The sequence below is a fragment of the Canis aureus genome, chromosome 32, assembly GCF_053574225.1.
Source record: "Canis aureus isolate CA01 chromosome 32, VMU_Caureus_v.1.0, whole genome shotgun sequence".
Taxonomy (NCBI): domain Eukaryota; kingdom Metazoa; phylum Chordata; class Mammalia; order Carnivora; family Canidae; genus Canis; species Canis aureus.
In genome coordinates this window covers 16,231,389-16,243,224 of record NC_135642.1, presented here as the reverse complement: position 1 = coordinate 16,243,224, position 11,836 = coordinate 16,231,389, and the positions used below count along the sequence as shown (strand labels likewise).

General features: G+C 45.7%; 1 protein-coding gene across 1 annotated transcript in view; it reads right to left on the bottom strand.

Moving 5' to 3' along the window:
* SORD (sorbitol dehydrogenase) overlaps positions 1 to 11,836 on the bottom strand; it is a 33,687-nt gene continuing 21,851 nt past the window's right edge. Inside the window, exons 5-9 of the mRNA XM_077880926.1 lie at positions 9,540 to 9,658; positions 7,086 to 7,151; positions 5,697 to 5,872; positions 2,341 to 2,462; positions 1 to 1,446 (exon numbers count right to left, since the gene is read on the bottom strand). Of these exons, the coding sequence (XP_077737052.1) occupies positions 1,281 to 1,446; positions 2,341 to 2,462; positions 5,697 to 5,872; positions 7,086 to 7,151; positions 9,540 to 9,658 (649 nt within the window). The 3' untranslated portion in view covers positions 1 to 1,280. The remainder of the gene's footprint in view (positions 1,447 to 2,340; positions 2,463 to 5,696; positions 5,873 to 7,085; positions 7,152 to 9,539; positions 9,659 to 11,836) is intronic.

The following is an 11,836-nucleotide window of genomic DNA, read 5'->3' as shown; positions in this document are numbered from 1 at the left end:
TCAGGCACCACAAGGACAATTTATTACCCAAAGCAGTTTGAGGAATTCCAAGCATTGGTCACAGCTCTCCCCAGTCACAAGAAAGCCAGAGCCTCTTCAAACTCACCCTCCACTCCCAGCTGAAGGCAAGGATTAAAAGGCTGCAACCCAAGTTAAGTCACAGCTGCAATATCCTCATTCTTGACTAATAATCTCAAAGTCACAAATGGGCATAAAGTGATTTGGACCCAAATCGTGTTTACAGAGGAAAGCTCCACGATTAAAATACAATTGGAAAGATCATTCCAAGAGAAAAGATAACAAGAGTGTTAACAGGTAAGGAGGAGGGATTTCTGTTTATAAGGATCAGAAATAAATGGAATTGCCTATCATCATCATCAGGGAGGGTGAAGGGAATGCTAAGCCTGGGGCTGGAGGGGGAGGACAGGTACACTGGCCAAACCCTCCTGGGCAGGTCTCCCAGGAGGACTCCCCTTGACTGCTGCCCTGAGGAAGGAGCCTCCTGGTTGCCTAGCGACAAAGGAACCCCCCCCCCCAGGTGACTGCCTCTGAATCTGCAGATGGGTTGGTGGGGGGAGGGGGGTGTTGGGAAGACAGTTTAGGTTACACAGTTCTCAGGAGTTGAAGAAGAGGCAATCTTCAAGCTGTACTGAGAACTTCCCTATTTCTACCTTTGGAGGATGTGCAAGCTGGTTGGCCCTCATGTGGGATTTCAGTTCGTGGGTTTTTTTAAATTGACTTAAAACTTATCCTAGACCCAAGAAGGTCAGTCCCTTAAAGTCTCCTTTTATCATCAAACTAAACAGCACTTATATCTAGAAACACTGTGCTCTAAAAATGGCTGACACATTCATGTCACAAACTGAGGTTTTCGTGAAAATCAATTTCTGTGCCAGTCAAGTCTGGATAAAGTTATCTCTTCATAATTTAGCTCCCACCCCCCAACTGGCCAGTCACAGTGGAACCAGGAACCCAAGGGGCAGATTTCTTTCCTGATTTAGGCACTCCAGGAAGAAGGGGAGTTCCCAGCACCTGCCTAACCTGGCTCCATTTGCTGAACTTTGCTCTGGATGAGTAGGTCACTCTGGCTGCAAATTCCCCCAAACTCTCCCTACTGTGTTTTTAAGGCACACCAATTCCTCTGTGTAAGGCTCTCTGCTTATAATGAATTATTTTAATTATTTCTGCTACTCAAAAGAAACTTCTGCATCAAAGCCCACCTGCCCTGAGATACTGGCTCTGTGTGGGGGTGGGAGGATGAGGGCAGAGCCCAATTAATATTAGGGATTCTGGTCGTTGGGGTCGCACTTGAGCATGACTTTCAACCCCGTTCCCTTTCTGGCTGTTTCAAAGGCCTCCAGAGCTTTCTCCAGAGGAAACCTATGAGTAACTAAGGGCTTTACATTCACAGCCTTGGACGCAAGCATTGAAATTGCCATCGGCCACCTGTAAAAGATCACAAGTGATACATTCAACCTACAGGAGGAAAGAACCAGATCCCCCAAACTGCCAAGCTCGAGATAGGCCTGGTCGTGATTATTTATAGTGCTGTGGTTCTACAAGGTCTATTCTACAAACAAGCAATGATAGAAGTGACCTTATGGCTTGCAATCTGGGAGTATGGAGTCTGTTCCCAAAGGCCTCCACCCCTCTGCAATGTCTATCTTGAAGCCTAGAATTCCTTTGGCATGAAGGCATAAGGCAGATAGAAGCCACTGTGAAAAGGCAGATAAGACTCAGAGAGGCAGCCCAGGATAATTCATCCATATCTCGTTGCAGCATGGCTTGGCAAGAGCTTATGGGGAAAGGGCACTCTGCTGAGGGAATAGCCACAGATCGTAAAGGTGGGAGAAGGGACACTGGTGTGGAAGATGGTCCTGGGAAGTTTCCCCGGTTGGGGAGGGGCTAGAGCCACACAACATGAGGTGGGGTGAACTAAGACCCTCTCATTACCCAGGGTGGGCCCTGGGGTGGAAACTAAGGGACTTAAGTTCTTGCTGCTGTCCCCCTTTCCCTCCTTCTTCCCTTTAAAGGGGGAAAATGAAGAGCCAGCCACTTGAAGAAATGAAAAAGAGAGGGCCTGTGTGATGAGGGGCAGACCACCAAGAAAAACATGCTTCAATACCCCACCACCCCCCACTCCCCCTATTCCCTCTGCCCTCCTGTTTTTTAACCAGGAGTGATGCTCTCTCCTTAGATGCCTACCATAACATGTGGCTGCCAGTGTGGCTAGAGGAGTGCTCCTCATGAATAAACAGGAGAGACTCTTGCTCCCAGAGGCCATGCAGGGGTCTTGCGGGCCGCTTACCACCCTGTGCGGCTCACCCACAGCATACTCACGTGTTGCAATATCGAAACACGCCCTTGATATCCACCTCCCGGGTGCTTGCGTGTGTTAGGGGCACCGTGGTCATCTCGGAGCCCAGCCCTACGAGCACCAGGGTCCCCCCAGCACGAGTAGCCTGGAGGGGAGATATGAACAAGATAACCCAGAAGATCAGAAAGTGCAGGCTTCTCCACTCAAAATGACTTCTGTCATTCGCGTCCGGTAAGTAGCCAGATATTCCAGAGAATACGGTTCTTTCTCTACCATCAAACTCTTCCACATGCGTCCAAACTTAACAGAGCAGCAGAGTTATCCTCCCTTGAGATCCTGAAATGATAAACTTTACCAGTGGAGGAACAGGCATAGTGGGAGTACCTTCCACTGTCCCACAAGATCCTAGGCAATAGCCAAGTTTCTCCAGACCCCAGTAAGAATCTCGCCAACAAACAAGGTTAATCTTCAGCCCCTGAACATCTCTCAAAGCTTTTACTAATTCAGTACCCGGTATTGGCTCAGGTACCTCCTTATCTCAGCACCCTCCTCCAGAATGTCAATGCCACAAAAGACAGACTCTGTCAAACCTCTCAGGAACCACCCTCTTGGTGAGGAAACTACCAACTGCATACAAATGGAGAGGCCATTAGAATTCTATGGCTTGAACATTGCCTTATACATGCAAGCTGGCTGGGACTGAGAAATATTTCCGTCCCAGAGGCATTCCTTCCAATAGTATCATCGGTCATAATGGATTTTGTCTTCCTTGCGCATCTACCTGCTTTACCAGTTCCCTCCTTGGAGTGGGCCAGACACTGAAATTTCTCCTGATAATCTCCACATGATTCCACACGAGTGTTGTTGCCTGCTCCAGGGATTTTTGAGGATCACTGTGGTCAGAGTTGTGAGAGGCAAAAAATTGTTCATTTGCCTCAGTTTTCATGATAGTCAGCAGCAGCAAGCACTTACTGGAACCATTCTAAGTTTCACCAGTGGAACTGCAAAGAGGCACACACCTCAATCTCTATCTCTGAAGGGAAGGATACATCATGGAGAGGCCTGCAGCATGGGGGTGACTGCAATTTACACCTTTGAGCAGTGGGACCCTCTCAACCAGCTTCCTCAGCAGGGCGGCTGGCCTAACATAGTGCTCAGTGCCAGGTCGGGCTCATTGTTTGGCACATTTTCTGTTTTTAGTGAAGCATAGAGTCACTTACAAACCACCTGTGACTTATGAACACTGTTGGTAAGGGGGGAGGCTCTCTCCCCACTAGAAAAGGTGGGGTGGGGTCAAAGTGGTGACTGAGCCACTGAAAACTCGAGTGAGAAATTGTCTCAGAAGAAATGTTTCCCCATCAGCATTTCCTCTCCAGCTAGTGAGAATGAGGAGGAACACTGCCAAACTGGCCATCCCAAAGTGCCAGGAGGTCAGCAGTTTGCTGATCACAGGCAAAGGAATGCTTGGACTACCTGACCATTGTTTTGTGGGTGTGACCTCTGCACCAAGAGGACATGAATTCTACCCTAAGCATTTGCCACGTCTCCTCTCAAACATTTTCTAGTCACAAACCTGGTAGGAAAGTGACCCTCAGGTATGTCCATGGAAGGTGCCTCCTCCTAACCTGCTCACTGGTGGGGTGGCCTGCAGCATTCTACAGCATCTGTCATGCATAATGGCTCCACTCCCCACTCAGGAGAGGTACTCGCTTCAGGCCTACAGAGGCCCTTTGGGTCACCTTTACCTCTGCACCCACCACAGGTAGCCTGGCAACTGGGCCCCCACCATCAACAGGAGACAGATGCCAGCTGTTCCCAATGCTCTCTAGGCAGTGGAGAAGAGGAGAAAAAGTCTTGCATTATGAAGCCATGTCTTTTACCACCTATCTGTGGAGTGGGGGTCACTGACTGCCAACAACTTGAAGACAAGTAGATATAGCTTATGCATCATAGCCCTCAAGGTCCTTGGCACAAACCCAGGACACAGCAGGTGCCCAAGACATGTCACTGGTCAATTGATCACATACAGACTCATAACCCTCTGAGTTTTGGTTTCTTTTTCCCCCTTGCCACAAGGCAACTGTTATCTCTGACAGTGGAGCAGAGGGTGGGCAAGCCCCAGCTGGAACTTAGGACAGAGCAAAAGTGACACCTGTTCTTCCCTTGTCTCACCACTTCCTCACCCCTGATGCCATGGGCATCCTGGTAGGAAAGTGGCTAGGCCATTCTGCCAGGATACCAGGTCGGCTTTCCCCAGAAGGTCTTGCGTGGTGCCAAAGTGTCCTTTTGCATGACCCAGCTGTGACTCAGAAGGAAGGAGGAAGCCCGAGCTGTTGTAGGACAGCAGTGTGGGAGGCGAGGCAGGAGTGCCTGGGGAGGTCAGCTGCCACCACCACTCTCCTCAGCCCAGTCCCTCCCATTCTAGTATGGTTGCCCGCTGGCTTCTTGTCCCCTTCTTCCCTTCTCTCCTAAGCAGCAGAGTAAGAAAAGCTCAGGCATTGGAGCAGTGTGGTCAAAGGCAAGTCACCATGCCTCCTGCAGTAAAATGTGGAAAATGATAACTGGTCTTTGTGGCTATCGTGCAAATCTGGCATCACATTTACAAAGCAGCCAGCAGACTGGGTGATACGCTATATGTTGGCAAACTGAACTCCAATAAAACAAAAACAAAAAACAAAACAAAACAAAAAAACAAAAAATAAAGCAGCCAGCAGAAGACCCAACACATGATAGGGCTGCAACCTAGAATGTCTTCTTTCTCCCCTCTTTTCCTCATACTTGGATCCATCCATGCCACTCCCCACCCCTGTGTCCCCCAACTTCTCATAAATTATGGGTGGGTCCCACCATCCATAACGCATAAAGGGGTAAATCAGGTGCTGGCAGCTTACCCACTCCTAGGTCTGGGAGTGAACAGGAGGAGCCTGAAAAATCACCCCACCTTTGTGACTAACTAAATTAATGGCTGTTACTTTGTATCAATGACTCAAAGATTGTAGTTTTCCTCAATAAAAGAAGAAGATAGGGATTTCCCATACACAACGAAGGCATGGTTCCCCATTCCTCCTGTTGATCTTTTTACCAAGAGGATTGCTTTTATGATCACAGATACGATCATTTTAAGAGGGTGGCCTCTTAACATCTTCCAAGGGCTATATACACTTGTTATCTCATTTAAGCATGACAATGACCTGATAAGGAAGGATGCTAGCTAGGCAAGTGAGATCAAACAAACAAACAAAACCCAGAAATACCCAGATTACCTCATTTGGCCTGGGGGTCACATAGTATATTAGTAGAGACACTAGATCCCAGCACTCCTTATTGCTGCCTCCTTGTGGAACTGCCCACCAGCTTCAGCTACCCTCATCCAACTCACATAGATGCCTGACTGGATGGCGGACTCCACCCCTGTGCACTCGATGGTCGCTTCTGGCTTGCACCCCAGCATATCTTCCACTTTACTGGCTATTTCCTTAGGGCTCTCCTTGGAGATCTGGAGGACGATATCAGCCCCAACTTCCTTGGCTTTAGACAACCGAGAGGCAGACAGATCTAAAATTGAACAAAAGTTTCTTTCAAACTAAGAGCTGGATGGTGGATTAGGGAGAAAACGGTGGAGGTGCAGGTTTTTTTTTTTTTTTTTTTGGTGCAGGTTTTAATGGTACTGAAGCCCCAGTGTTGTGGGTGGTGTCAATGAGTCCATCACACATACTCTCTATACTTCACACACTCTCTTCATACCACGCAGCTGCACTCTCTCTCTCTCTCTCTCCCTCCCCATCTCTCACTCAGATCACTTCTCAAACATTCACACTGTTCTACACCCTTACACACCTCTATACACACCACAGAGCTAAATACACACACGCAATCTCTCTGAAAGTTACCTGCTCCTCATACGCTTTCCAATACCCTCTATGCACACTCTGATACTTTCTTTGCACACAAAACACACTCTCCTAGACCCCTATTCACCTTTATACACACTCCATACAATTCTACATACTTACCCACACCCACACTCTCAGAAACCTTTACACACACACACACATTCTCTTTCACAGAAGCCTTCTATGTACACACACACATACAGCTTTCTTCTATACCTTACATGCTTCTACACTTACCACACATGCTACTACAGATAAACTCTCCTCATACATACCCTTACCACACACCTCACAAACAAACACCCTTTTATAAACATATACCTCCCACTAACTCCACACACACACAAGCACACCTTCTTTGTCTTCTGGGTTTAGTCAAATGGATCAAGGGCTAAGCCTTAGAACCAAGTGAGCAGTAGGGGCATCTGAGGTCCACACAGAGATCCAGTTCCTCTTCTCCATAGCATCCACCCTCTCCCAGAAGTTTCAAGAGTCTCCTCCTGAGCCCTGAGTTGGTCATCCCCTGGGCGGGCTTTTCAACCCTGGAACCCAGGAGAAAAGAAGAGGAACCCCTTTAGGAAACCCAGTACCCCAAGAAGGAAATAGTTCTCATGCCCTTGCCCTAAACTGTAGCCCAGCTGTTCCCTTTTCAAAGAGACTTTTTTTGAGAGAGAGAGAGAAAGAGAGAGAGCACATAAGCAGGGGGAGTGGCAGAGAGAGAGGGAGAAGTAGAGTCCCTACTGAGCAGTAAGCCCAATGTGGGGCTCGATCCCAGGATCCTGAGATCATGAACTGAGCTGAAGGCAGATACTAAACTGAATGAGCCAATCAGGGGCCTCCCTCTTCAAGGAGATTTAAAAAGAAAACCTTCTTACCAGTCACCAGCACTTGACCTGCACCCATTGCCTTGGCCACAATCAGAGTGACCAGTCCAATCGGCCCTAAATAAAGAAGGAAATGGGAGATGTTTGTGAAATATTAAACATCAGCTCTCCCCCTTGCCCATAGACATGAACCACATCTTTTGTGAACCTCTATCATCTATCTATCCCTGTGCCTGACACATAGTGAGAACCTAACAACTATTTGAACGCATAAGTGAATGCACAAAGAACTGTTCTCTACATGAAATTTTGCTCCTAGTGCTGAGCTCCACTAATTCTCTCAGACCTCAGAGCTAGAAATTTTCCATTTACTCTTGGACACTGCTTGGGGATAATGTCAAAGAACCAGAGGGCTCAAGGAAACATATTTGTTAAGAGAATAAGATGTCTTACAAGGTCTGGATACATTGTCCTGTTCTCTCTAGTGTCATGGAAAGATGTTCATAACATAGTGATTTCTCTTTAAAAAAAAAAATGAGTAGGTAAAAAAGTAGGTTAAGCATGATCTCATTAAAAAAAAAAAAAACTGAAAGATTCTACATCAAAATATTTACAGTGATTCTCTCTGGCTGATAGGTGATGGAACTAGGGGTGAATTTCTCTGCATGTATGTATACATGTGGGATATGTGACTTTTTTTTCTATGTCAATAAGGTATTACTTATGCAGATTTGAAAGATATATATCACCTGAATACTATACTCTGTTAGCTCATTGAGGCAAGTCTGTTCTATGCCCACCACCTCTCTTGGAAAACCCTGCAGTCACTTATTTGGCCATGTCAAAATCAGTAATGAAGATGTGTATGAGGACTAACTCAAAATGGATTAAAGACTTGAACGTCAAGACCTAAAACCATAAAACTCCTAGAAGAGAACATAGGCCATAGGCTCCTTGACATCAGCCTCAACACGATTTTTTGGATTTGACACTAAAGGCAAACGTTTTCTAATAAAAGCAAAAATAAACATGCGAGACCACATCAAACTAAAAAGCTTCCACACAGCCAAGAAAACCATCAACAAAATGAAAGAGGCAACCTACCAAAATAAGAGAAAATATTTGCAAATCATATATCTGATTAAGGGTTTAATATCCAAAACACATATAACAATATGGAGATTCTTCACAAAATTAAAAATAGAACTACCATATGATCCAATAATTCCATTTCTGGATATTTATTTGAAGGAAATGGAAAAACACTAACTCAAAAAGATAAATGCACCCTCATGTTCATTGCACCATTATTTACAATAGCCAAGATATGGAAACAACTTAATTGTCCCTCCATGGATGAACATACAAAGAAAATGTGGTATGTATGTACACAGTGGAATATTATTCAGCCACAAAGGAAAACCTTGCCGTTTGTGACAACATGGATGGACTTTGAGGGCACTATGCTAAGTGTAATAAATGAAACACACAAAGACAAATACTGCATGATCTCACTTTTATGTGGAATCTAAACAAAACAAAATGAAACAATGAAGCTCACAGATACAGAGTAGAGACTTACTGCCAGAGGATGGGTGGTGAGAGGTGAGAGAAATGGAGGAAGAGGGTCAAAAAGTCAAACTGCCAGTTATAAAATAAATAAATCATGGGGATATAATATACAATGTAGTGATTATAGTTAATAATACCATATTGCATATTTGACAGTTGCTGAGAGTAGATCTTAAAAAGTTCTCATTGTCAAGAAAAAAAAAATTTTGTAACCATGTATAGTGACAGATGTTAATTAGACTAATTGTGGTGATCATTTTGCAATACACACAAATATCAAATCATTATGTTGTACACCTGAAACTAATGTAACATTATATGCCAATTATATACACACACCCCCAAAAGGTGTATGAAAACACCAAATCACATCCACAAGGAGTAAGAGCACGCTGTCTGTGTCACTAGTATTAGACACCTAAAATGGTTCAGTGTGAGGCTGCTAGGGTTTGTTCAGGTGGCTGGAAGCAAAGGAGGACAGAAGGCAGCCAGTTGCAACCCCAACAAGCAGAGTGCTGGCTCACGGTGGACCAGACTCCATTCCTTCCAGAGACCATGAGCAGGACCCACCTTATTCCTGGATGGACCAGGAGATCATTGCTCTGGCATGATTTGAAAGTTCTAAAAGTTGCCCTTCCCTTTACTATCCAAAATATTTCCCTAGTGTCAAGTTAATAAATAATTCCAAATTACATTCATTACATGAACCAAAGGATTATGTTGCCTAGGAAATAACCTGAGTTACTATTATATCTGCAGATAGTTTATTTTAGCAAAGTGCTGATCACTGAGGGAAGGGGACACTGTAATCCTCCCCTACCCAGAAAGATTCTAGGAACAATTTCAGCAATTGGGAGGGGGAGTGAGATGGGCAGAGAGATCTCCATATTTTCCTTTAATGAACTTATAACCACGGTGCCATCTGTGACTTACCAGCTCCACACACTAAGACCTTGTTCCCCAGGGTGATTCCAGCTCGCCGACAGGCATGGATCCCCACAGACAGTGGCTCAATCAGGGCCCCTTCTTCATAGGTGACATTGTCAGGAAGCCTGCAGTATCATTCAACACACTCAGTTAGTCCCTCTGGGTTATTAATAACAAGAGTTAATACTTACTGAGCACTTATTTATGTGCCTAGCAACATGCTAAGAATTTTACATATATTCATTCATGTGAATCCTTGGAAGAGTTCTGGGGTAGGTTCTCAAATTCTCATTTCATAGACAAGGAAAGAAAGCCTTAGAGAATGAAATGACTTGCTCCAAAGGTTCAAAACTAGTGAGAGGCTCAGAGTTTGAAATGAAAACAATATATATCTGATTCCAGAAACCCTGCCATACTGCCTGGCTCTTAAAATGGTTTTCTTTGGACAAATCACTTCAGTGAATGTGAACACATTAGGTTTTCTTCAACAGGTTATCTGAGACAAGGTATGGTGTGGCTGTCATTAATAAATGAGAAGTTCACCTAACAAGAGGGTAATATAACCATATGCCAACATCTCATCTGCTTCTCAAATTTATGTATGGCCTTTCTGGTTTCACTTCAGCAAACAATCCCAAATACCAGCAGCTTTGCAAAACAAGGATTTAGAAGCTGGCATCACTCTGTTGTCCCCTGTATGAAATGTTCCAGAAGAACCACATCTGATGGCAGCAGCTGCTTGGCTGTCCCTGGACGGGTCATGAGAGAGAGCTTGACTTCTAAGCAGTTGATTAAATGCTGTGTCACCTTCACCACAGGATTCTTGGTTTTCACTGAGTTGGCTTGACCCTATTAACAACCCCACCGTGATGACAGCAAACATTTGCATAAGGCTTTACAGATTAGAGGGCTTTCTCATCCATTATCGGATTTGATCTTCAACATGACCTTGTCAGGCAGGAAGGGCAGGCTTTATTTTTGCCTTTATTCTACAGAAGAGGAAATGGAAACCCAATGACATTCAGAGACTTGCCCAAGGTTACAAGGCTAATTGAGCAGAACAGCCACACTTGAAGCCAGGTCTCCTCGTTCCACATCCCGCCTGCCCCATATTAAGCTGCCTTCTGGTACAAGTAGCTCTGTGGATAATAACTCATTTCTGCTTGGTCCTCATTGTCCAGGATTTTTATTCATGTGCCCCAAACCTCCACATGCTAGAACATAAAATTCCTCAAGTCCCAAAAAGACAGAAAAGTGGCAGCCAGGCCAAGTGCTCACTTCGATGATGTGTCACTGCTCATGCTATTCCACAGAACAACAAGGTCCGCAGTGGGCCTGCCCTGCGGTCCCATCTTCTCCTCCCCCACCCCTCTGCTTCTCTCCCACAATCCCTTCAATCCTCTCTTGCTCCAATGGCCATCATCACCACTTCTACCCACACCACCTTCCCCATTGACTCTATAAAAGGAACAAAAATTTGAAGTGAAACAACGAAGACTCCCAAACTCTCTCAAGGAACTGCCCCCACCCTCTCTCAGACTTGCCTGCCCCCTCACATCTGGGACTCCCCCGAAGCTTGTATGGGCTCTGAACTGAGGGTGGGCATTGGTGCACTCCTCTCACCTTTGCTCTGATTTCCCCTTGGCAGGAGAACACCCAGGAAAAATGGGATTGGGGATGGCAATGATGGAAGATTGTTATGGAGAGATTATTCTGATGAGACAGAGGCACCAGGCAGAGACCTGGGCGCAGCGCCTTTACCACTGACCTTCGGAGAGTTACTGGGTCCTCCTTCCCCGACCTTGTTGGGGGGGGCGGATTGAGGGAGAAGGGAGAGGAGAGCACTCTAAGTTTCTTCCCGGCTCCAATCATTCATGACTTTAAACACTAGAGAATAAGACAACTTGGTGGTTTTCACAATAGAGTTGAGGGAACAGCACAAGGTTAGAGGATGATCAAGAAGCCAAGGGGGAAGCAGGAAGATAAAAAGAAAATAAGGTGGGTAGGAAAATAAAGAGGTTGTGGCAGTAGAGGATTCCTCACAAAAAAAACAGAGAGGTGGGTGTGGGTCCAGGGCTGGTGTGTGGACCCGAGCAGAAAGAACATGAGAGGAAAGGAGAAGTGGGGGACTGCATGTTCCCCTAGGGGCCCTGTTCAGCCCTCCCATTAACAATCACCAAAAGAACACCCCCCTCCCCACCATGCCCTATAAACTCCGCCCCCAGCCCCAGTGCCAGGCTTCCTTTCAGAGCTAACCTGTACCCCAGACACAAGGCCATGGCTATGACATCTCATGGCATCAT